The 25,946-nt window shown below is 54.0% G+C and overlaps 1 protein-coding gene across 6 annotated transcripts; it reads right to left on the minus strand.

Moving 5' to 3' along the window:
• Positions 1 to 1,998: 1,998 nt before the first annotated feature.
• On the minus strand, positions 1,999 to 15,388 carry SEMA6C (semaphorin 6C). Of its 6 annotated transcripts, none has more exons than XM_035727387.1 (18): positions 15,258 to 15,388; positions 11,283 to 11,452; positions 9,893 to 10,007; positions 9,531 to 9,594; positions 9,319 to 9,375; positions 8,896 to 8,997; positions 8,575 to 8,665; positions 8,271 to 8,390; positions 8,013 to 8,101; positions 7,436 to 7,653; positions 7,027 to 7,158; positions 6,596 to 6,748; positions 6,184 to 6,357; positions 5,750 to 5,896; positions 5,355 to 5,432; positions 5,167 to 5,222; positions 4,951 to 4,995; positions 2,001 to 4,001 (listed from the first exon to the last, which is right to left on the minus strand). In XM_035727387.1, the coding sequence occupies exons 2-18, from the start codon at positions 11,395 to 11,397 to the stop codon at positions 3,061 to 3,063; spliced, it is 2,697 nt and encodes an 898-aa protein (XP_035583280.1). In that variant the 5' UTR covers positions 11,398 to 11,452; positions 15,258 to 15,388; the 3' UTR covers positions 2,001 to 3,060. The 6 variants fall into 6 exon arrangements, with proteins under 6 accessions (XP_035583282.1, XP_027434339.1, XP_035583281.1 ...); XM_027578494.2 differs by having other exon boundaries at positions 2,001 to 4,082; XM_035727386.1 differs by having other exon boundaries at positions 2,002 to 4,079.
• Positions 15,389 to 25,946: the final 10,558 nt, after the last annotated feature.

Here is a 25,946-nt window from a genome sequence, read left to right on the forward strand (position 1 = left end):
TCAACATTACTCTCATATATGTAACCTTAAATTCTTAGAAGTCAACATATCTGAAGGTCAACTACTGGATTAAGTAGCAGAAAGTGACTCATACCTGTATGGTTCCCAAGTGTGGGGTGATGGCATCAAGGAGATGTAAATCTGAGAGACAATAATAGCTCAGGCTCCTGTGACTTAGCTCCTAAAGAACCCAAGACGCTGAACAGCTTTTCAAGCTTTGTGACTGTGGAACCTTCTGTGTTTCAGATCCCCAAAGTCTTACACAAGGTGATGGACTCTGCCTACTGGGGCGGTGGTTTCTCCATAACCTCCCAGGATGCCTCTGAGAAATCAGCTTAGAAATCCCTCAGGGTGAGGACTTTATCCTTTTGTTGGCACATGCTGGTTTTTCTAAAGACAAAGTTTGAACTAATATCCTAATTCTAAAAAAGTATCAACAGTATCCTTAAGTATTTAAGTATCTTTAAATTAAGGGGTCATTGTTGTCAGGGACAGTAATTTCTTTGAATTCATTCCCTTAGTTTATTATTCACTACTCTCTATCAGGATAAAGTATTTCATGAGTATCATTTAATTGCATACTTCGTAGTAGTCTACTTTATTTTGGGCAAATAACCTTTTCCCACAAAGCACTTAATTTAAACCTTTATATTTATATGGTGCTTTATAACCTCCTATTGGCATATATCTCCTTCACATGCTTTACAAAAGAAATTGAGGCACAGAGAGGTTAGTCACGCACAAAACTATTAAGTGCCAGAGTCCAAGGACTGTTGCTCTCACTGCAACGTAGCTGCTTTCACTAGACCTGAGAAGGTTCTGAGAGTCCAGCTTAGGCTCCCTTGGCTAGAGAAGTCGCCATACTTTGTAAATGAACACCCTTCTTGATTAAAATGAAACCAGGACTTTAACCTGTAAATTGCTGTTGTCTGCACAGAGTCACAACATTAACTTCTTTTGAGTCTGTATTTAAACCTAAAGATCATTTACCCCTTTGTCGTGACCACCTTCACAGCAAGAACGGAAGTATTTGTGAGACTTGTCCCTCAGAAGGCTGAGAAAGGCTGCAGCCCTAACATTTTTCTTTGTCCTGGCTTTAACATCTTGGTTTGAAGAGGATAATGAAGTCAGGTGATTAGAAAGTTGCTCCATTCCTTCCTTGCTCTCATTCACTATCTAGAAAACTAGCAATGGTTTTAAAGCATCTTGGTTTAAGTAAGACATCTGAAGAGGGGGAAACTAAGACCTAAAGGACCTCTCCAACCTGGGGAAACAAGCTCCAAGCAGAGGGTAGACTGGGGAACAAATTTGGCAGAACAAGGTGTGAGGAAAGTTCAGAGAGCGACTTTAAAAAAAACCTTGAGGGTAAAATCTATAAATGAAGATTTTAAGGATACAAAAGGAAACATTGCTTGGTAGATCGCAAAGTTAGGACACCTAAGCATGGTTTTGGAGGAATCGACATCTCACAAGGTAACCATGCTTTCTCCTTTAAAAGCATTTTTACATATAATTACTTGAGCCTCTCAAACAACTCTTTTTCAGATGAGGAAATTGAGACTTAGGGCAAAGTTCTGACATGGCAGGATTACAAGTAATAAGGGCGGAGCTAGACACAATCACGGTTCTTCACCAAATTGTTCTCAGCGGTTTCCTGCTCAAGGCAGGCCGGGGGCGAACCGGGAAAAGGACTGCCAAGGCTTCCTTAGCTGCAGGGCTTGGGCCGGCCTCCAGGCGGCACCAGTGGGACGGCGGCCTAGGGCTCCAACTGAGCGGATACTCCGGCCACGCGCCGGTAAAGACCCGGACTTGTAAATCCCAAAAGCAGCCACCGCCCGCGCGAGGTTTTAAGTGTCCTTAAACTCGAGGTAGTGGGCGGGGCAGACGGTCCTGTCCGCCCCTCCCAGTGGTCCCCGGGATAACAGACAGGTATCTTCAGCCAGCTCCGGCCAGAGGAACGACGGAACAGGCACCCGCTAGCTGATCCTCGGAGCGCGGGGCTGGAGCGCCGCCCGAGACTCCGAGACAAGAGGTTACGCATGCGTGCGAGGAAACACGCGCTCCTACACCCCCTCCCGCTCTGAGAAAGGGAACTAACTGCTCCTCAGGGAACTGCCAAGGGTAGCCCCTACCACCAACAGGGCTGAATCCTTTGCTGTTCTTTGCAGCCTACCCATCGTGCGACCCACACTCTCCAAATTCTTTAGGACAAGATTTCTTGTTGTGAAACTTAAATCACTTGCGCTGCAGCTTCATTTTATTTCTCAAAAAATAACCTCCCCCCACCCCCACGGAACAGGCTATGAAAACATCCTCGATCCAGAAACGAGCTCTGGTGCCCTCCCCACCCCACCTTAGTTCTGCCGTGGGTCTCCTGGGTCCTGGTTCATCTCCACACACCCATTTCTTCGCTTGCCTCCTTCAGGAAACCTTTCCTGATTAACCCCGGTGGGACCGCAGCCATCCCAATTACTCGGGAGAGAGTGGAAGGCCAAGACCAAGGCAGAGATTCGGAGGCAGAGGCGCCTAGCGAGCGGACCGGTTCCCGCCCCGCCCCCTCCGCTAGGAAAGTCAGGCACGGCTCGGGGACACAGCTGTATTGGGAAGCGGAGGCTCCTACACAGTAGGAGGAGGCACGTCCCGGGAGGCCCGGGGACTCTGTACACAACGCGCGCGCGGCCCCAGCCCCGTCGGTCTGTCCGTCCGCCCTGCGGCCCGCCCGCGGCCCAGTCTATGGAGGAAGCCCGGAGGGGCGAGTTAAGGCAGCTTGGCTGAGGGAGGGGGGAGTGGGAGTGCGCCAGTTCCCCCCCCCGAAAAGCTGGCTCACTGAGGGGGCGAGCTTCTCACCTCCCACTCCTCTCTCGAGGACAGGGGGAAAAGACAGTCAATAAATAAACCCGAGGCGGACTGGGGCCCCGGGAGACTCTCAGAGTCCAGGAAGGCTGGAGGTGTGGAACACGGAGAGAGGGAGGGGATCTATCCTTGGAGACGCGTCCATGCTCTTGGCTTTTGAGGGCACGGGCCTCATGGGCGCCATTGAAGGACGTGGCGCAGCTCCCTTTAAAAGTTAAAATGGCTGCCGTTGGGGAGAGCCGGCTGGGAGGAAGGTGAGACGAGAGGAGGCTTCGGGGGCAGCTGGGGCTTCTCGACGTCCACCCTCTTCAGAGCGCGGCCCCGATACCCCTCCGGCCGGCCCAGGTACAGGAGATGTCTCCCGGGACCCCCGCAGTACCTGGAAGGGCCCCCCGAGGGGACCCGAGTGAGCAGAGCGGGGGGTGCACGGTGCGTGGGGAAGGGCATCCTCCGGCTGCTCCCGACCCCTAGCCGGGGAGCAGGGGCGGAGAGCGCGGGCCGGGTGGAGGGCGCCGCGCACTTCCCCTCGGGGGGCACGTCCAGCCTCAGCGGCGGACCACACTCCCGGGGGAGGAGGCTGGAGACCGGCTCTGGCGGGAGCGCCCGCGAGGTAAACGCCGCCATGGCCGGGGGCTCGGCCCCCTTCCTGGGCGGCTGCGGGCCGTGCAGGTAGCGCAGCAGTTCCTCCAGGGTGGTGACTTCCACGGCCTGCCCCGGACAGCCCGGCGGCGGCGGCCTCACCAGCACGCGCGGCGCGGGGCCGCCCGCTGCATTTCCGCCCCGCGCGCGGCCCGGGCCCTCCTTGGCGTTGTTCCCGTTCTGGTTCCACTCCCAGGGGCCCCCAGCGTGGCGTAGGTGCTTGACCGGCAGCTCGGGCGTGGACTCCGGCGTGGGCAGGCAGGCCAGCTCCGGCGGGGCTACGCCCTCGGGGGGAGGCAGGAAGGTGGTGTAGAGCTGGGGCGGCTGCGCCCCGTCTCCATCCTTGCACGGCGGCAGCTCTGGGCCCGCACCGTGCAGCCGGGCCAAGCTGCGAAGGGAGAGAGGGCGCGGGAGCCCCGGCGTCTCGACGTCCTTGCTCCGACGTCTGTGGGCTCGGCGACAAGCGCAGGAGACCAGGAGGCCAGAGACTGAGGCGCCCAGGGCGAAGGCTGCAGCAGCACAGGCCAGGAGGAGCGGGATGGGGACGGAGAGGGAGGCTGAGGCTGGGGGTAGGTCCTGGCGCACGCCTGCTGACCGAGAGGGAGGAGGGAGGCTCAGCCAAGGTAGGTGGGCATGGGAGGGCAAGTTCGAGTTTCTCCTCTCTGCTGCTCAGCTTCACCCCAGCACAGGCTGACCGTCCTCAGAATGACCTCCCCTGCCCTCAACACACACAGTCAGCCCAGCACAGCACACTAGACCTCACACACAGCCCCCATCCCAGCTCTGGCCCCTGTAGCCATGCCAAGAGCGAGTGCCAAACTCTGCCAGTGCAGAAGGCGGCGGGTCCGAGATGCCCAGCTCTGGGGAGGGGAGGCTCCAAACAGGCATTAGTGAGCACCAAACACGTCAGTGAGGGGCTTAGAATTCTTCAAGACTCAGCAGTCCCACACTTCACTCCTATCCCTCCCAGCCAGTCCCCTTACCCTGAGTGTGAGCTCCAAGAGTGGAAGACTGGGGCCGGGGGTGGGCATCACTGGGGGGGCTGGGGGTCTCAGGGGAAGGGCCAGGACCCAGAAGCACTGGTGACAGAGACCAGGTCAGAGCCAGTGAGGCTCCTGTCTTCCACCTCTGACACCGGTTGGGTGGGCCCTCCCCACCCCCACCCCCACCCCCACCCCCACTTTGGAACCCAAAGGTCCAGAACTCCAGCCTCTGCTTTCCTCTGGGGGGTGGGGGAAGGCTCACCATGCAGGACATTATTTCATGTATTTTTTTTTTCAAAAACTATTTATTAAGCACCCTACTGTGTGCCAAGCACTAGCTATATGCGGGGTATCTGGAGAATGCTAACCCTCTTCTGAGACTCGGTGTGTGCAGTGTCTGCTGTTGCCGTGGGGCACAGACTTGGGTGAGCGTGGGCCGAGCAAGGGAAGGTGGCGTTGGGTTAGGCAGACTCACCATAAGCAGAATCCCCTGTGCCAGACTGACTCCCCGTAGCTCCATCTATGAAGAAGGGAGACAGAGGGTGACGATGGAGGCAGGGGGGAGCTTCATGAAGAACCAAAGGGGGCGACTGTGCCACAGAAGTACAGACACCTCCACCTGGGATGGTAGCTGATGGCCGTCAGAGGTGCGTGCAGCTGCGGCCACGGCTGCCCCTGCCCCTCCGCTTACCTTGGCAGTCACTGTGCTCCATGGATTCCTGGTTCCCAGCTGGATCCACATCAGTCCTAGGACAGGGGCGGAGGTGGCTTAGTGCAGTCATACATCTTGCCCCCAGCCCCCACCCTGGCCCTCAGCTTCCTCTCCTGGCGGTGCGGACAGAGCTTTCTCCTCAGGAGATCTGGGGGCCCCTCACTTACCCACCAGGTCTCCTGATATCCACACAGCCTCTGGAGCTATGCCATCCACAGTATGGGTCCTGAGAAGCCAGACAGCTCCTGCGGAAAACAGAGTCATGTGAGGCTCTCTCATCACATCCCATGGCCCTGCCCTTCCAACTCTCACCCTAGCCCACAGGAGGCCCCTAGCCCAATAGTCTCATCCTGTGCTATCCCAGTTCCTCTTCTAGGCCCTGGTCACTGCCCACCTGCAGAGTGCTCAGGGCAGCCCTCCCTTCCAGCCAGCCCCTGCATTTCCTGGCTGCCGCTCCCGCCCCCCCCCCCCCCCCCCCCCCCCCCCCCCCCCCCCCCGCCAACGCCTGTGTTCTTGCGCTCCTCCTGCTGGCCCAGGCAGGTCTGCCCTCGGCCCCTCTCACCTCCGACAGGCCCCGTGCCGGGCACACCGGCTGAGAGGGAGGTAGATGATGCAGCCAGAAAAAGCCACAAAGAGCCTGTGACCTTCAGTGTCCAGCTCCAGCCCTATGACCCGCCGTGCTGTCTGGGCGGCCCGCTTCCCACGGCACCTAGGGTGAGGCCAGAAGGACTCAGGGATGGGGCAGGGGAGGCTCCTTTCTCCCTGGGTCAGCTAAAGAACAGAAGGTGGGGAGGCACACAGGCACTGACTACCACTCATAGGGCTGCCCTAGCATACTAGTCTAGTTTCTTGCCAAACCCCTCTATCCTACAGCTTTGGCCATCAGAAGCCAGTGGAGTTCCCACCCCATCCTCACATCGCCACCTACCACCTCACTTCCCATTCCTGCTCTGTAGGTGGTTGGGGGGCTTGGTGACTCCCAGACCAAGGCCTCACCTGGAGGGGCTGTAGGCATTGATTTCTTCCAACAGGATGGGTTCACGTCTGCCAGATGGCCCCCCTGGGGGCAGCACCTTCAGCACGGTCCCATCGTTGGAGCCCAGGAACAGGACTGTGGTGTTACTGTAGGGACCAGCCCTACCATCCACAGCTAACTGGGTCAGTAGCGCCCTGGAGGAATACGCCTCAGTCAGGGCCACCTGACTGGTGGAAGCTGGAGTGTCTCAAGGACAGCCCATGTATCCTGGCTCCCACTCTCCTGGGTCCTTCCCCCAGCCCAGACTTTCCTTCTTACCTCTCTCCCTCCACGTTCATGGGTCCTTCCTCCCAATATGATTTACCTTGTGAGGTCAGAGAAGGAGAGTGGCTGGGGCGTGGGGCTTGGGCAGTAGTCTTTTTAGCAGCATACCTGCTAGTGAGGGTAAGCAGAGGTTGATGGGTGGCAGGTGGCACAGCGGGGTCCAGCAGTGGGTGAGCCTTGATGAAGGTCAGGACGTCATCGGGGAGGTCTCGAGAAGAGGGGAACAAGGCAGCCACACCTACTCCTGCACAGGATCCTGGCCTGGTAGGTGCGTGGGAAGGGACAGCGTTAGGACAGGGAGCCAGGGCTCAGTTAGGCTCCGTGCCCCCCACTAACTGCTCTCAAACACAATTGGTAACCCTTGCCGTCTCCCTTCACACAGACGTTCACACTACCACTTCCCCCTTCTCTACAGCTCACCAGTCCCATGCCACCCCACTGAGCCCCCTCCCCGTAATCCCATAGACCCTCTCTTAATCCCATATGGGAACACACCGCTTGCTTCGGCCCCCCCCAAAAACCACTCCCATCCCGGGTACCTGGGGGATGGAACCCTGTCCTCAGACACAGGTGTCCAGGCCCCATCCAGACTCCTCTGCTCCTTGAACTTGCCCTCAAACCCACGCTCGATATCATCCAGGTAGAAGGCACAGACCGCAGAGCCAGGGATGCTGAAGGAGCCAGAGAAAGATGTGGGCTAGGTGTTGGAAGGGATAGCACAGCTCCTCCCAGGTGAGACATGGCAGCTACCCTTAAGGACCATATTAGGGGGTGGAGCCTGAGAGGGCGAGGCAGCTCCTGGGGGCCATGCTGGGAGAAAAAAGAAGAGCAGAACAGCAAACTGGCTTTGAAGGGAGTTTCCCCTCACTATAGGGGCTTTGAGAGGGGAGCTTGGACGCTGGTGGGATAAGGGACAGATTGGACCACACTGGTTAGTCTAGTACTAACCTATTGGTCTGGGTGGTGAAGACCCCAAAGAGAGCAGAGCGGCCATACAAGTCCACAGGCCCAGTTAAGGCCTGTAAAACGTCAAAATAGAAGGTAGAGTCCCCAGGGACAGAGCAGTTGAGCCTCAGCTTCAGGAAGGATGTCCAGTGGCGGTCCAAGGCCCGAGGCGAGCCACCCATGTCACGCTTACACACACGGGCCACTCGGGAGAACTGTACCTGGGGGAGGAGAAGGGGGGGCGGGGGGGGTGCGGAGAACAGTGAGGCCTTCAGGACAAGTGGAGGATGAGGGAGGGGAGGTTGGGGGGGGTCTGGAGCGCTGGAGCTCTAAACGGACCAATGCCAGGGCCACAGCAAAGGAAGGGTAATAGTGTGGTAGATCATACTGGGTCAAGGATGAGGGACACAGCAGGATGGATGTGGGGGCAGAGGGTTGGGGGCTACTCCCAAGTTGGGGTTCAGAGTCCGGGGGATTGTGTGGTGGACATTAGGGCCAGGAGCTCTTCCCTGACTCTGACTGGCTCCTCAGGATCAGGCAGAACCTTCTAGCTATCCACCCCTGGTGCCCACCTCCTTACCCTTCCCAGCCGGGCATCCTCCACAGAGACCTCTCGGAAGAAGAAGTAGACATGGTCTCCATGCTCCAAGGCGTGGACAAAGTGTGGCTCTGAAAGGGGAGAGACAGTAAATGGTATGCTCAGAAACTCCCGGCCCCACCCAGCCTCTTGCCTTTGCATACATGCACAGTACCACCGCCATCTGCCCGCTCCCTGCTACAGTCCTCCCCCTGCACCTCCTCCACAAGAGCAGCGTCCCTCCCCCAGGCCCGCCCTGACCTCTGAGCCACTTGGAGTCGTACTTGGCGGAGCGGAGTGGGGGCTGAGGCCCAAGGCTTCTGTAGACCACAGCATCACTGGCCTGGAAATCCGCGGCTGTGGCTGAGTAAAGGCTGCCCTCTGGAGGGGTGGGTAGGGTGGGGTCAGGGGAGGGCCCAAGGATCTGGCTCTTCCCAGGCCTCCTAGCCCCTGCCTCCCTCAGCCTGGCCCCACCCCCTACCTCAACCCTCCGCTCAGGAGCATGGGCAAAGACCAAAGGCTAAGGTGCGAGCCCCCTTCTGCCACAGGCCTGCTCCTCACACACCTGCAAAGACAGCCACATTGGACTGGGCGGCATCAAAGGGGCATCGGGCCTGCCCACTCAGCTCTTCACCCTCTTGCTGCAGCGACGTTACCTGGAGGCAGAGGGAGCAGGGTCTTGGAGTCCTTGGAGTCTTGGAGTCTGGCTCCATAGCCCACTCCCTCATGTCTCCTTGCCTCCTTCCTCCACCCCTTCTGGACCCTTGTGCTCGGCATTCCCGTTCCTCCACCCCAGCCGGCCCGTCCCCACCAAACTGGTTGCCCATCTTGGGTTCTCTTCCCACTCCCATCCTGACCCCGCCGCCACCCGCCTCTGCCTACGTACCCCGTAGCTGCGGCACACGGGGCTGAATGAGTTCGTTCCACAGGCGAGGAGTGTCTGGGAGTCCCAGGGAACGAGAACACGAATGTAGTTGTGGCACTCGTCCTAGAGAATCCAAAATTCTAGGTCAGCGACAGGAGTCCCTACGAGTGGGACAGGGGGCATGGGGAGTAAGGCTCCCTCCCTGGAGCCAGTCAGAGAAATGTGGGGTGAAGTCCCAAGTAAGCTGTTCACTGCCCTGCAACCTTGGGCAAATTCTTTGGCCTGTTGGGAGTCTCACTTTTCCGTGAAGGCAAGTGAAAATTATTCATCCCCTTTCCTGGCCTGAGATGGAAGTGGGTGGGAAAGTGGGCACAGTGGAGGACCGCTTGGACAGAGCCTGGAGGCGGGAAATTCTCCCCTCGAAATTCTCATCCCACTCCTCACCGTCAGCTTCCCCCGCACAGCACAGTTCTCCATGTCTTGACTCCGCCATGTTAGATACTGAAGGGAGAAGTAGAGGAGGGAACATCATAGGCAACCTGGACGCCCCCTCACATTATGGCTCCTTTTGGATTCCTCTTCCCACCCACTTGACCCCCACCAGACCTTTCCCAGCCTCATCTCCGTGCCTGCACCTCCTCCCACACGCCCCTCACCTTGTTGGGCACCAGCCCCTCCCCTTCTTCCTGGGCTTGAAGATCAAAGGAGAAAACGTGATCCCTGAAGGGACAGGTAAGGAGGGATCAGAGCCAAGCAAGCCAAGGCACCCCACCTGAGCTCCTTAGCGCCCACCCTGCTCAGGCTCAGCAGCTCAGAGACAAGCAGTACAGACCTCCTGCCCTCTACCCTCCCCCTTACTCCATGTCTTGGCATTTGTGCTCTGGGTCCAAGCATGTCCATGTCCCATGGCTTGTACACCTGCATGTGTCCCCTGCAAGATGCTGCAGTGGCCATGCAGGTCCCATGTCTGCCCAGGAGCATGCATGTCAGCCCCACAACTGTGCCACGGTCAGTTTACCGGGCAGCCACTAGCAAGGTCCGGTTCAAGGTCAGGAATCTCTGAAAGTCCAGCCCAAGTTCTGCAACCACAGCATCATCCTCCAGGCCCCGGAACCAGGATAATGGGGAAGTACCTAGAAGACACAGAGAGGTGGGTGCTGAGGGCCAGCCAAACACCACACACTCCCTCAATACCCTTTCCAACCAGATGAAGCCCCGCCACGGACGTCGTGGATGAGCAAGATGAGTTGTGAGGTATTAGTTAAGCTGTTAATACAACTACTAGTAAAATAATGTTTGCTAACTCAGAGCACTTAACTTCTGCCAACCACTGTGTTCGCACTTGAGAAGCATTGCCTCGTTTAATACAGCCCTATGAGGGAAGTACTACTAGTGTCCCCATTTTACAGATGGGGAGCCTGTGGCTTCAAGCCATTAAAGAATTTGCATAGCTCATTTAGCTTGGAAGTGGCTGGCACCGGGATTCAGATCCAGGTCTGTCTGACTCCAGAGCTGAACTCAGTCCCCTTCTCGGAAGCGCGGTGGGGCAAGTGCTCCCCTTTAGTTCCCATGTCCTACGCTGTCCTGTGCTCCCAGCCCTCGAGGTTCTTCAGAGGCCACCTCAGCCCTCCCCACTTCCCCGCCTCCTCTGACCAACTCCAGCGTCCACTGGCCTGACCGTGGCAGCCACAATCGCCAGCACTCCGAGGGAGCTCAGGGTTCAGGGGACAGATGTTCTAACATTCGGACGGTGCTTGGGCCGGCGTCTGGCACACGTAGTGCGGGTTCTTATCCCCCAACACTTACTCTCAGTGACCCAAGTGTGATTCTTTCATCCTTTAGAATACTCTAAATCCTACCTTAATAACAGGAACCCGCAAACATGTTTTTTTCTTCTCAGAAAAAAAGTGGGTTTATGGTTTCCCTCACAGTGGGGCCTTGGCTTAATTGTGGTGCAAATGGTGGAGAGGGAGGTAAGAGGTGTGGGGCACCACCGAACTGGCCTGATCCTTCGTTGTGTAGCTAATAATAACAGCAAACACACAGAAAACAGTGACCGTGGGCCAGACAGTGTTCTCAGCACTTTCCCGTGGGTGACCTCACTTAATCCCTATATAACTCTCATGAGGTAGAATACTATTTGTTATCCTCATTTTGCAGATGAGGAGACTGAGGCAAAGAAAGGTCAAACGACTCAACCGAGGTCCTGCAGCTCCCGAGCAGCTTGGCAGGGATTCATCCCGGCTAAGGTGTGGTCTGGCCGGGTCTGGTGTTCCAACCAGGGCACGACAAGGCTGCCTCAGAGTGAAGGAAGCGGGCCCAGCAGGGAGGCCCACCGGCACCTCGCCTTCCGCCTTCCTATGCTGGGGTCTTGAATGCTGAGCCTACACAAGGCGGGGGGCACTCACCTTGCAGGTCATAGGTCAGCAGAGGGAGGGGGTCCTGGGGAAAGGCAGCCCGTGTGTGGGGGAGTGACAGCAACAGCAGGAGCAGCAAGGGCGTGAAGTGGGAGGCACGGGGCATCCTGTGCGGGGGCAGCTCAGGCCCCAGGGGGTGCCCCCTCACCCATATGCCGGCCCTGAAAGGAGACAGAGAAAAGTGGGGGACGGGACCCAATCCTGCACCCTCAGCGCCGGCAGTCTGCTCCCCTGATCTATCCCCAGAAGACCCTGTGGGCTGGGGGAAACAACGCTTTCCTCTGGCACTGCCTCAGTGCCCCCAGCTGTCTCTGTCGCTCAGGCCTTTCTCTCCCTCCAGCTGGCCCAAACTGGCTGACCCCAGGTAAGGACAGGGCACACCCGCTCCCCTGCAAGCCTTCTCACTCGGCCTCTTCTCTTCTCTCCTGACTGGGCCTGGGACATTCGGTAGCTGACACTGCCTGGCCCCCTCTTGCTAACCCTTCTCAGTTATAATTAGACACTGAAGCCTTAAAATTATAAATAGTGACCCCTTGGCACCGGGAGGAGGAAGAGGGCACCATGTCTGCCTCCCCCTCCCGCACAGGACCCCCGCGGCACCCTGGGAGCCGTGCAGGCGCTGTGCCCGGGCAGAGGCAGCTGCGAGGAAGCATCACCCTCTCTAGGGGTGAGGAAGCCCAGAGTCGGGGGGAGGAAGCCTAGGGGTCATTGTCCTGGTCTAAGTTCATGCTTCAAGGGACCTTGCCATTGCTAGGGAGAAGCTGGGTAGGGAGGGGAGTTGGGGGGGGGGGGCTGCCTTAGCCAAAATGAATCTGCATCAAAGCCAGATCAGAGGCTAAATTTAGCTCTGGCTGCAGCTGTCTGCCGGACCACTGTGCCCCCACCCAGCCTCTCTAGCCCCCTGTTCCCTCCCTGGCTCCGAAGAACCTATGCATGTACTTAATGAGGAAGAGCAGAACCACCCCTATGAGGAGACAGGGATGGAACTGGCTATACTGGTGAGGAGAAATGGCTGAACACGTATATCCTTCTTTCCCTTCCTTCCCTCTATGGGCTGCCTCAAAATGGAAATATAAATAATTCAACGACAGGCAGGCAACGGTAGCCCAAAGTCCAGGAAAAGATGGATATGGTGGAAGGGACATGAGACAGCCTTCCTTCCCACCAATCAGCACCACCACCCACCCCAGCTGACCCTGGGTGGAACCCCAGTGGGAGGTGGACAACCAGCTTCCTGCCCTCCTAGCCCTCAAATTGAGGTGAGGGGCTGAAGAGCTCCCGAAATCAGGACAGGAAGGGTGAGAATCCTTCTTTTCTGTGAACAGACAACTATTCTTCACCAATCCTTACGTGCTCTTCCCACCACGTCCCCTAAAGAAGTGACCCTGGGCTTCCAGGCCCAGCCCATTCCATCTCCCCAGTTCCACTCTTGGAGCCAGGACCCAAGTGTACCCCACCCCCAATCCAGCGTCACTGGTGGGGAGGGCTGACGTCAGATGGGGTCCCGAGAGGGCTGGAGGAGGGGAAGGGGTAGGAACAACCTAATGATGACCCCCTCCCCAGGGGCAGAGCAGTCAGCTAACTAACGACCCCCTGGTGCTGAAAGGCCAAGCCTCCCTAACCCCCCCCCCCCCCCCCCCCCGTTTCCGGATGCTGTTGCTCCCAAGGGAAGAGAAAGGGACACAGCGGGTCTCCTATCCTCCCCCTCCAAGTTGCCCTGGGCAACTGGTATCTTCACCCAGGAAACAACTTTTGGTCCCTGGCAAGTGGGGAGAACAGCTAGACCCTCTTCCTGCTCTAGGCCATGCCAGCTTCCATCTCCTGCCCTCAGGAGCTGCTGCCCTTTCCTTACCTGGGGTGTGTGACTCCTGTGGGGGTTTGAGGGGATTGAGACCTCGGACCTGATGGAAGAAGGGACAGGGAGGGAAGAGGGCTTCGTTACACCTCCTTACCACATCCCTTAAAAGTAAATGGAAAATTCAGAAGTCTACTGAGGCTAAGGAAGGGGACATGCTGCCCTGAAGAGGGGTGTGGTGTGTGTGTGGGCAGAGGGGAGGGGGGGGTTGACATTGAGCTTGATTACAAAGGTACTGGCTGCTTCGTGCCTAAAGATGTGAGGGCAGGGGCTGGGGCTGGCCCCTAGCCAGAAACTCCTGAACTGCAGGACCAGTCTTGGGGAAAAAGGTTGACTGGGAGAGTTTGTGGGGCATGATGACCACTTCCCACATTAAAACCCTCAGAATCCAGCAGGCTTCTTAGCAAAAGCACCCTAGCTGGGGACAATAGAGGCTAATTTGCATCTCATTTACATGCTCTTCATTTCTAGGCAAAATGCTCTGATAGCAAGCACCCCCAGCCCCTTCCTTCTTCCCTGAGAGAGCAGGTCCTGCCTCCCTCTGACCCAATGTCCTCTGCACCGTGGCCACCCCCCAACTAGACTGGGATTAGTCCAGCCTCTGAAAACACTTGGTTGGCCTTTGCATTGGCCCCCTAGACTTAAGTATGATATATCTTTAAGAGAGCTTCCCGTATCTGTTTTTGGAGGAGCAGCATCTAAGCAGTCCCCATCCCACCCCCAGGGCCTGGGGGAAAGGCTTACTCTGCTGGGACCAATCCCAGCTGCATAATTCCCCCTATCTGAAGCAATATGGGGGAGGCCTGGTCGTCTCTATCTCCCCCTCCGAGGTCCTCCCTTTGCTGGGAGAGGAAATAGCCCTTCTCCTCCTGGCCCTTGCAGCCACCTCTGGGGAGTGGCCAGGTCATAGCCAGAGTCATAACCAGAGTCTAGGGGGGGCTGGGGAAGGGATGGAGAAGGGGAGACTGGGCTGGGGACAATAGCAGGAAGCTCTCAGGCTGGTTGGCTGCCCCAGTCCACCTTCCTCTGGGGGAGGCAGGGGTGAGGTAGAGGGGTGAGGGGCGCGCCGAGAATCCTCGAGGAACGGGCTGAAGGCGCATTCCCTTCTCCAAGGCATTTCCCCAACCCTCAGCCCCTGGCTCCTAACCTACCCTCTCCTCCCACCCAGCCCCCAACGAGGATAATCCAGGTATCTAGACCCTGGCATAAGGTGGGCCCAGGGCCAGGGGCTCGACGTGTCTCCCCTTCACTGGATCTGGGGCTCCGAGAGGGGCGGGTAGCAGAGTCTGGGCCGGGACCGGGTCCCAGAGCCACGTTAGCGGGAGGGAGGGGCTGGAGGGGCCTGCAGGCGCAGACAGAGTGGGGATGGGAGCGGGGGGTTGGGGAGCGGAGGCGGGTCTCCGAGGCCAGAGACGCAGGGCCAGAGGCTGGGAACCGACGAGGGCAGGCCTGGGGCCGGTGCTGAGGCGGGGTCCGCGGGCTCAAGGTGCAGGTCGCCGGCCAGGCTCTCGCCCTTCGGAGACCCCGGTCTAACAAAGCCCCGGGGCGAGTAGGGTGAAGGAAGGAGAAGGGCACGGGGCTGTTGTTTCTCTGGGGCCCCGCTTCCCCGACTCTCTGCCCAAGCCAACCCCCTGAGAGGTGCTCAGACTCCCGTTTGCACAAGTACAGAGGTGCAGCCGTCACACCAAAGTCCGGAACGACGCGTCCCCCTTCCCATCCCTGCAGGGACATCGAGAGGGTCCAGTTCTCCGCGGGTCTCACAGCCTTAGTTTCCCTGCTGGGGAGTCAGGGGACCAGGTTTTCCAACCTCTGTACGGTGCGGCGCCTCAAATAATCGCCTTTCGTGCTCCCCAACCCAGAGGACGCGACTCGGAGAAACCCGGTGAGAAGAGGCGCCCGGACGCTGCGCCCAACAGTGCATTGACGGGGTTCGGCCACGGTCCCCTCCTCCCTCCGTGCACCCCAACTCCGCTGACCCTCTCCGTTAGGCAGGCACACAGCGCGCTTGGCACCCTCCCCGGGTCCCTCTCGCACTTCGGAAGGTTGTCCCCAGCCTGCAGCGCTCCCGCTCCTCCTAGCCTCCCTGCAACCCCATCCCCGCTCCGGGGTACTTGCTCCGAGATCCGGGTCAGCGGGACCGAGATCGCAGCGGGCGGGCAGCGGCCCCGCACCGCGCCGAGTTCGCAGTCCGTGATTGGGGCTGTTGCGAGACGTGACGAGCGTCCGAATGGATGGAGCTTGGATCTGACCTCCGAGGTGCAGTCGGGCCGGGCGAGCCCTGGGTCCCAGTCGCAGCCCCCACTCCCGCCGCGGCTCCGCGCAGGAAAACAATGCGACCGCCCGGGGCTCTGGGCCGGGCCCCAGCCGCCCCGCCCGCCTCCCGGCTGGCCCCGCCTCCGGCCCGCCTCTGGGTCGCCCGCAAACCAATCCGGCTCTCAGAAGCTGGCTGGACACCGCCTTCTCGGCACCTCTTCACCAATAGTCCTTCTTGGGGGCGGAGCGTCGGGAGCACCGCCCACCGAGAGGGCCCGGCCGGGAGGCTGAGCCCGAGACCAAAGCCAGGCGCGAGATGGAGAGACCCTCGGACAGTCGCCGAGACTCGGACATAGGGGATCACACGCTTTAAAATGGAGAGGCCCTGGGGAGAAATCTCACACGAGAGGAAGGAAGAGAAGCTGGAAGGAGAGACAGACGGGAAACCCAGGGACCTCGGTTGGGCTGGGCTGTCAGAGCCGCGCGACGCTCCCTTCCTCCGTTCTCCCCAGGGGCTTTGGCTATCCTGCTTCCGCTTCCAGAGTCTCCCCCCTCAACCTCTACTCTGCCCCAACCCTCTGTCCCTCCTCTCTACTGTTTTTACCTCAACCTCCTTATTTCTCCCCACTTGCCTCCTCCCCATGTTCATCATGACCCCAATAAGGGAGGCCTAGCATGCACTTGAGGGCTTGAGGCCTGGGAAAGGATAGGAAGATGTCACCAGGAGGTTTTTCTTGTCCCCATCATCTCCTCCCCTCCCACCTCTACTGTCAGAGCAGGATGGGCATGGGCCACTAGGCCAGGAACTAGGGAGCCAGGAAGCCAGGGTGGCTGGCAGTCAGGCTGTTGGTTGATGGAAGAGGACAGGTGAGTGGGGCTCAAGCCAGAGGAGAGACGAGGAGATTGGGACAAACTGCCTCAGAGAATCACACAGAAAGAGAAGCAACATGGAGACTCCAAAGAGGGAAAGTGACCAGCTGTCCCAACTCCACATAGCCTTACTGGCCCCAAGACACAGGATTAGTGTTGTTCCATCTTTCTTTCTGTCTTTTTTTTTTTTTAAGATTTTATTTATTTATTTGACAGAGAGAGACACAGCGAGAGAGGGAACACAAGCAGGGGGAATCGGGGAGGGAGAAGCAGGCTTCCCGCGGGGCAGGGAGCCCGATGCAGGGCTGGATCCCAGGACCCTGGGATCATGACCTGAGCCGAAGGCAGACACTTAACGACTGAGCCACCCAGGCACCCCATTCCATCTTTCTTCAGAGGGCCCTGGACATTCCTTCAGACAGCAAAACTGCTCCTTCTCCATCTCCACCCTCCATAAAGACCCTTTGATTCTGGGAAGGTCAGCGGGAAGGAAGAATGAGACTACTTCAGACAGCACTGCTTGGCTCCCACCTTGGTATTGCCTGCTGAGATTTTTTTCCCTGCGTGGGGGCTAGGACAAAAGACGTTCTCAAAATTCCCAGGATAGTGGGTGGCCTGGGAGACACTGGCATTCTTGGATAGTTTTATCCGAGTGGGCACCTCCTTTTCCCCTACTCCCCACATACTAGTCCCTGGACTGGAGGAAAGGAGAGGCAGGGGTTTTGCTACTTATGGCCAGCGTTTACTGAACTGAGATCAGGATGGGTTAGCATCACTGACTGGGCTAAGCCTCACAAAGAGTAAGCAAGAATATAAACACACACACCACACACACACACACACACACACACACACACACACACACACACACACACACACACACACACACACACACACACACACACAGAGATGGAAGGCCAGGTGAACCAATGAGACTAATCAGAAACAACAGAACAATACTTACACAAGGCTAATTACAGGGGGTCTTGGGTCCAAAGCAGTTCGGTGTTTTAAAGGCTGTAAAGAGGTTTGGGGAGAAAGGCACCTCAAAATATAAAGGCACTCAGAGGTTGAAAGAAATCTCCCAGCTGTTAGCAAAGGACTTAGGTAATCAAATATGTGCTCATTAAATAGATTAGTGAATGGAGATTGAGGTATAATTTATTTAAAAAATTTTTTTTAAGATTTTATTTATTTATTTGACAGAGAAAGAGACAGCAAGAGAGGGAACACAAGCAGGGGGAGTGGGAGAGGGAGAAGCAGGCTCCCCGCTGAGGCAGGGAGCCCGATGTGGGGCTCGATCCCAGGACTCTGGGATCATGACCTGAGCCAAAGGCAGCTGCTTTAACAACTGAGCCACCCCCGGCGCCCCAATTTATTTAAATTTTAGGGCCCCCCTAAAATCTCAGTTCTATCCAATAAGTATCATAAGCATTTACTTCAGGTACAATCCACTGTGGGATGTGGTCCCAGTCTTTAAAAAAATGACCATCTACCATCCCACCAAGGCAGCCCCAGGAAGGAGAGCCCCGAGACCACTAGCCCATGACAGCCACAACTCCAGCCAGCCAGCAAGTCACCAGGCACACAGTCTACACAAGTGATGACCATACATAAGACAATCCCTTTAAGTTTAAGAGAAGTAGCTATTCCACTAACTCATAGAAACAAACACAGAAAGGGGCGCCTGGTGGCTTAGTCGGTTAAGTGTTTGACTTTAGTTCAGGTCATGATCTTGGGGTCCTGGGATGGAGCCCACATCATCGGGCTCCCTGCTCAGTGGGGTGCCTGCTTCTCCCTCTCCCCCTCCCCCTGCTTGTCCTTACTCTCTCTCTCAAATAAATAAAATCTGTAAAAATAAAATAAACGAAATCTTGAAAGAAAGAAAAAAGGGAAAGAAAAAATAAAATGGCCATTGGGGTGCTTGGCTGGCTCACTAGGTAGAACACGTGACTCTTGATCTTGCAGTTGTGGGTTCGAGGCCCATGTTGGGTTGAGATTACTTAAAAGTAAAATCTTTTAGGGCGCCTGGGTGGCTCGGTCGGTTAAGTGTCTGCCTTCGGCTCAGGTCGTGATCCCAGGGTCCTGGGATCGAGCCCCGCATCGGGCTCCCTGCTCCGTGGGTAGCCTGCTTCTCCCTCTCCCACTCCCCCTGCTTGTGTTCCCTCTCTCGCTGTGTCTCTCTCTGTCGAATAAATAAAATCTTAAAAAAATAATAAAATAAATAAAATGCAATACCAAGTCTTGAAAGAAAGAAAGAAAGAAAAGAAAGAACGAAAGCAAGCAAGCTACATTGAGTATAATTCCTAAATGAAAGAAAAGACAATGTTTTTCATGATGACTGTAGGGAAAGATGTTGGATACATTTTATCATGGCGAATGGGAGAATTTTGGTGGGAGCTGGCTTGGTGTTAGAGAAAGGAGAAAATGTTCCAAAGAGTAACATAGCTTAAACAAAAGTTTGTACTTGGTAAGCATTGAGCCTGAAGCATGGATAGCAAAAGGCTGGGTATGACTAACATAAGAAAGACACTAGTTACAAGCAGAGGAAAGGGAAAAGGGAGACAAATTATGGAAGGCCTGGAATGCTAAAGTGAGTAGGTTAAAATAATCTGACAGGAATAGGATGTTATTTTAAGTTATCAAATAATGTTGTTATTTGTCAAAATGCTTTATTTTAGCAAGAAGACAAGGAAACCTACTAGCAAGAAAATAAGGGGTTCAAAGATGAGGGGACCGAGGCAGTCAGGTAAGGATGGTGGCACTGGGTATGGAAAGAAATGGATGAACTCCTCCAAAGGACAAATCCTCAGGACAAATCCTCAGCGTCTTGTGGAGAAAATCCCACAATCCCACAGATTGGAGACTTTAATAAATTCAGGATCTCCAAGCATGGAAAATCACCCTCTCCCAATCCTTAAAAGTAGCTATTTCAGACTTCCACCTCATTCCTCAAGTTTCTCTCCTCACTACTTCCTCGCGTATCTCAGCAGAACCCACATGCATCTTCAGAGAAAACAGTAGTAATGTGAGAATTCCACCAGCTTCTTGGGCCCTCTCCGGATGCACTTCGCTGCATCCTCACATCTCTGTCATCCCAGTGGATGAGGCACCCATATTGCCCGTCCAAGGTTCACCTTCCCACCTTACCGTAAGCTCCATGCACACAGGGCCTAGCTAGGCTGTCTTGCTTGTCTCTGTATACTTTGCACTTAGCACAGTGCCTGGCACATAGCAGGAGTTAACAGTTAACACACTGGTTGCCTAAATCTGTCCCATCTCTTACTTAGGGGTCTTATTCCACATGTCTTCAAATCCTTTCTCCTTCATTTTTAAAAAAGATTTTTTATTTGTTTATTTGAGAGAGAGAGATTGTGCGCAGGGGTAGGAGCAGAGGGAGAGGGACAAGCAGCCCCCATCCTGAGCCCAACTCAGGGCTCAGTCTCAGGACCCTGAGATCATGACCTGAGCTGAAACAAAAGTCAGATGCTTAACTGACTGAGCCACCCAGGCACCCCTTTCTCCTTCATTTTTAACCTTTCCTTTTTTCTTTTTTTTTTTTTTAAAGATTTATTTATTTATTTGAGAGAGTGAGAATGAGAGAGAGAGCACATGAGAGGGGGGAGGGTCAGAGGGAGAAGCAGACTCCCTGCCGAGCAGGGAGCCCGATGCGGGACTCGATCCCGGGACTCCAGGATCATGACCTGAGCCGAAGGCAGTCGCTTAACCAACTGAGCCACCCAGGCGCCCCAACCTTTCCTTTTTCTACTGACATTTTCCCCTCAGTATCTACACATGCTCAAGGATTTCATGTGATTAAAAAAAAAATTCTCGGGGCGCCTGCGTGGCTCAGTCGTTAAGCGTCTGCCTTTGGCTCAGGTCATGATCCCAGGGTCCTGGGATGGAGCCCCCATCGGGCTCCCTGCTCGGTGGAGAGCCTGCTTCTCCCTCTCCCACTCCCCCTGCTTGTGTTCCCTCTCTCGCTGTGTCTCTCTCTGTCAAATAAATAAATAAAATCTTTAATAAATAAATAAATAATTCTCGGGCGCCTGGGTGCCTCAGTTGGTTGAGCGACTGCCTTCGGCTCAGGTCATGATCCTGGAGTCCCGGGATCGAGTCCCGCATCGGGCTCCCTGCTTGGCAGGGAGTCTGCTTCTCCCTCTGGCCCTCTTCCCTCTCGTGCTCTCTCTCTCTCATTCTCTCTCTCTCAAATAAATAAATAAAATCTTTTAAAAAAAATTCTCAACTTTCCCTTGATCCTTGTCTGTATTTAGCTATCACTCAGTTTCTTCCCTTCACAGCTGAACTGTAGAGCCACCTATACTCACTGTATCCATTTCCGTATTCTCATTCACTTCTCAGTCATCTTATTTTTTACCCCCATTAATCCACTGAGATTGTTCCCATCAAAGCCCTTAAGGACCTCCGTGTCACATTCAGTGGACAGCTCTTCAGTCTTTATCCTTTTGCCCTCTTTATGGTGTTTGGCCCTTTTAACCCCTCCTTCCTTGAAATGCTCTCCTCTTTTGGCTCCTGGGTACTTTCTCTTGCCAGAAACTAGGGGCTTAATAAATATATATTTTTAATTAAAAAAATTTTTTTAAAGATTTATGTACTCACTTTAGAGAGTGAGAGCACAAGCGGGAGGGGTTGGGGGGACAGAGAATCTCAAGCAGACCGCGCTGAGCAGAGGCCGAGGTGGGGCTCAATCTCACGACCCTGGGATCATGACCTAAGTGGAAACCAAGAGTCAGACGCTTAACCAACTGCACCACCCAGGTGCCCCAACATATATTATTTAAATGAATGAATGACTTCACTTCTATTACTATGACCTCTCTTTCTCAGCCTTCTCTGACCTCTCCTTAAATGTTGCTGTTCCCTAGGGTCGTGTCCTTAGCCACCTCTTCTTGCTCTACACATTCTCATTGGTCAAGATAATCCACACCAAACGTTACAATAATGACTTATGTGGGGCACCTGGGTGGCTCAGTCAGTTAAGTGTCAGACTCTTGGTTTCAGCTCAGGTCATGATGTCAGGGTCGTGAGATCGAACCACACGATGGGCTCTGCACTCAGCATGGAGTCTGCTGAAGATTCTCTCCCTCCCTCTCCCTTTGCCCTTCGCCCTGCTCACACTCTTTCTCTAAAATAAATAAAATCTTTAAAAAATAATGACTTATGTGCTGTTCCTTATAAAATCTAGCTATTCAACCTGGGTCTTTCTCCTAAGCTCTAAACTCACTTTTACAACTGCTTATTGGATATTTCCATTTGGATTTTCCATAGGTTTTTACCATTCAGTGTAAAGACAGGAAGCTTGTCTTTTATCTTTGTATTTCCAGCACTTAGACATAATGCCTGGCATTTGGTGAGTGGAGGAAGAAAAAAATGCATCAAAGATGTGAACTACTTCCAGCTATGTCAGGTTAAAGTCTTGCTTGACTGCTTCAAATGACACTGAACTCTCTCTTCCTAAAATGATTCAAGAGTACTGATCTTAACCATGGTGCAAACTCAGCTAAACAGAAGCATAGGAATGTTCCCTTCGGAATTTTGTCCCAGATAACTGAAGTTTACCCAATTGAGTGCAAAACATTTTCATTTTAACTGTTTCAAATAGGGATTATTCCAAAAAGTATTGTTAACTTCCTGTGGATTATATAGTGGGAAGAGCGTGACTGGGTCACTAAGACCTAGACTGAGCTGGGGAGCATGACTTTGGATAAATCACTTCTCTCCAAGCTGAGTCTGCCATCTGTGAGTGGTCACTTTCCCTGCTTGCCTACCTCACACGATCAAGTAAAGTAATGCAGGAGAAATGTTTGGTAAATCCAAAAATGTTTCACACATTTAAGATGCCATCACTTAACCAGTTGTTTCCTTACTCAGAGGAAGGGCTGCAAACTTAATTGTACAGGAAAACAGTGAGGACAGCAAAGTCTAGAATATACATGCTTAATACTGTGCACTCCTCTTCTATATATGGCCACAAATGCTAGTTTTCATTTGTCTCCTTTTTTGTTTTCCTAGTCCCCTCTTTTGATCTGTGTGAATTTTCTTTTTTTTTTTTAAGATTTATTTATTTGAGAGAGAGAGAGAGAGAGAGAATGAGGAGGGGGAGGGGCAGAGAGAGAAGCAGACTCCCCAAGCAGGGAGCCAGACATGGGGCTTTGATCCTAGGACCCTGGGATCATGACCTGTGCCAAAGGCAGACGCTTAACCAACTGAGCCACCCAGGCGCCCCAATCTATGTGAATTTTCATTGTTATCAGTGCTCTTGCTTCTAAAAGCTCCTCTTTCCTCTTTTAATTTGCTGCTGATTATATGCTGTGGGTTCGGAGGTTATTCAAAATGGGTATATATTGGGGCGCCTGGGTGGCTCAGTCGTTAGGCGTCTGCCTTCGGCTCAGGTCATGATCCCAGGGTCCTGGGATCGAGCCCCGCATCGGGCTCCTTGCTCTGCAGGGAAGCCTGCTTCTCCCTCTCCCACTCCCCCTGCTTGTGTTCCCTCTCTCACGCTGTCTCTCTCTGTTAAATAAATAAATAAATAAAATCTTAAAAAAAATGGGTATATATTAGGAGAAAATAAAAGAAACACTTGCCCGTGAGTGAATTAAATGCACAATATTACATGTGACTGTTATGTTGCTACTATTTCCCCCTTATCTCCTAGTTCTTGGGTGGGTTTTGAATTTATTCTTTCAGCCAATATTGATTTAGCACAATGTGTGCCAGGCATGCTGCGGGCTCTAAGGCATCATCCCCGCCCTCATGGAGTTTACAGGCTAGTGGGGATGCAGTTGATAAAAGCACAAATTACAGTGAAGGGGGCCATTCTAAGAGGGAGGTATACAGTTCTAAAGGACTATATCTCAGAGGGGTCTAATGTGGTTTAGGGACTCATGATGGCTCCACAGATTTGACTATCCAGCTGAGCCTGAAGGCTGGGTAGGAAGAGAAGAGGTGTGTGTATGGGAAGAGTTCCAGGCAGAGAAACAAGAAGTGGGAAAGTCTAGAACACAGGACAAGGTGGAAGGAGAGGGACAGCAACCACACAGGGTGAGTACTGGAGGAACTGAGAGAATTGCAACACAGCTGTGATACAAGGGGCAGAGAGAGCTGAGGACAAGGAACAGACCCGAGGAGAAGCCAGAGAGGTCAATGCATAAGGAATTGGTAGTAGAATTCAGCAAGTATCACTGTATTTGCATCTCCCTGTATTCACACTTCCCTTATTTTTCAATTAGATTGCGCATTTCTTTTAAAAAGGACTCTTTTGGGACGCCTGGGTGGCTCAGTTGGTTAAACGGCTGCCTTCGGCTCAGGTCATGATCCCAGGGTCCTGGGATCGAGTCCCGCGTCGGGCTCCCTGCTCGGCGGGGAGCCTGCTTCTCCTTCTGCCTGCCACTCCTCCTGCTTGTGCTCTTTCTCTCTCTCTCTGACAAATAAATAAATAAAACCAAAAAAAAAAAGGACTCTCCTGTCCCTACTGTTTTGGTAGTGCCACCTATGACTGTCCCCAGAATGTAGGATCAGTGAATTGATCAGAGGATATAGGAGTAGAATGCGGCCACATTCGTAATGAGGTCGAACTCACTGCCTCACAATCTTGTGAGGTAATTAGCAGGAAAGGCACAGACTTGGGAATCATGCAAGGCCCTCTGTTGGCCATTTAACTAGCTCTTGAATTTGTGGACATGTTATTTAATCTCTCAAAGCCTCAGCCTCTTCCAATCAGCAGACAGGATATGGCGACATTTAATTCATAAGGGTACCTGAGAGTTAAATGAGGTATTTACATAACATGGGGCAGAGTGCACTCAACAAATATGACCTCTGATCTCTCCTCACTTCTCTCTCCGGAACTCCAGTCTGCTCTTTGCCATCTGCCCCCACACCTTGCTTCTTAGCCATTCCCTCTCCTTGGCGCTTTGGAAGCATTCCTCTCCACCTGCTCCTTCAGCTCAGCCTACAAATGTCCTCAAACCCCAAGCTAAAAATAGTTCCTCTCTCAGTCCAGCTCCCCACCCCCTTAAGCTACCTGGAAAGTAGCTTTGCTCTTCATCCCCTTACCATCATACTCCTCAAAGGAGGCGTCAGCATCTCCCAGTCTAGGCTGTATCAGGGGCCCTCAGCTCTAGACTCTGCGGTGAGAGATGGGAGTAAGGAAGGGGCCAAGACTCAACCACTGTCTCCCAAGAGGCAGGATCCACAGTTGTTGCGGCATCAGCACAATGAGGATGGCTCCTACCTCCGAAACTCACTTTACTCTTCAGCTTTTGCCACCTAGCCAATGTTCCAATCCTTCCCCTTCTGCTGGAGCTTCTTATAAAACCACCAAAGCCTGAGGTCTCTTATCAGGCCTCATCCTGTGCTTAAGCAAGCTAAACCCTGATCCAGCAGGCCCTCCCACAGCTAAAAACCTAATGAAGCCTCTAACCCATTCCCACTGAGCTACTGATGTCTCTCCCCTGATCCAAAATGCCAAATGTCTCCCTACTGCCCACAGGAGAAGTGTGAACACTTGAGCAAGTCTGTTAAAGCCTACCGTGATCTGCTTTTTCCTTCTTCACTTCTTTCTCAAACCACCTGGGCTGCAGACATACAGAATAAATCAGCACTTTCCAAGTATGCCCCATATTACCCTTATTTGTTGTATGGCTTATGCTAATTCCCATCGTCTGGGAAGCACTTCTCCCCCATTTCTGCTTAGTAAATAGTTGAATCCATCCTTCTCATTCTGCCTCTTCGGCCTTCCTATCAGAAATAATCTAAACTTCTTTTTACTCTCATTATTCTTCCAATTTCTATTAAGTTAATGACGTCATTTGACTTGCATTGTAGTTACATATGCTTAAGTTTATCTCCCTGACAAGGCTGTCTGATTTTTTTTTTTTTTTTTTAAGATTTTATCTATTTATCTGAGAGAGAGAGAAGTCGAGCACAAGCGGGGGAGGGGCAGAGGGAGCCGGAGAAGCAGACTCCCTGCTGAGCAGGAGCCCACCCCAGGACCCTGGGATCATGACCTGAGCAGAAGGCAGACTCTTAACCGACTGAGCCCCCCAGGCGCCCCAAGGAGCATTCCTGATGGAATCCTAAATACTTGGGCCTCCTTCAGAAGCTGTGCCTTCTCTTCATTTCTGCATCCCTGTAGCGACGACAAAGCACAGCAAGCGGGCGGGCTTCCGCCAGTGGTTCAATGCTGTGCTGACACCTGCTGGTCACATCTGGTTTGGCCGCCCTGTCCCCAGCACCTTCCTCTCTAGGATTAAGGGTGGGGACAGTCCATGCCACCCCTTACCCAGCCAAGTACCGGAAGCCTATGTTCGTGGTACCGCTGCCCTGAGCACCACCCTTCCCTGGAGACTCCAGGAACACACTCACATCTGCTGGTCTCTGGCCCAACTCGGCCACGTCCAGCCTAATCTTCAGAACTTCCCCCACTGACCCCCACCCTAGCAATTTGTACTTTACATCCTTCCCAGTACCACAGAAATATAAGAAGAAGATCTCAGGAACTGGGCATCAAGGAAATTAAAGAGGCACACAATTTGAGAACAGAGGATGTGCAATCCTTCCTCCTAACCTCGCAAAACCAAGGCTATTTCCTACAGAGTGCTATTCCTTTTAACCTTTGTTGCATTTCTAGGAGGCTTTCGGGCCACAGACTTGTC

This window comes from Zalophus californianus, chromosome 4 (genome assembly GCF_009762305.2).
Source record: "Zalophus californianus isolate mZalCal1 chromosome 4, mZalCal1.pri.v2, whole genome shotgun sequence".
In the NCBI taxonomy this organism is placed as follows: Eukaryota; Metazoa; Chordata; class Mammalia; order Carnivora; family Otariidae; genus Zalophus; species Zalophus californianus.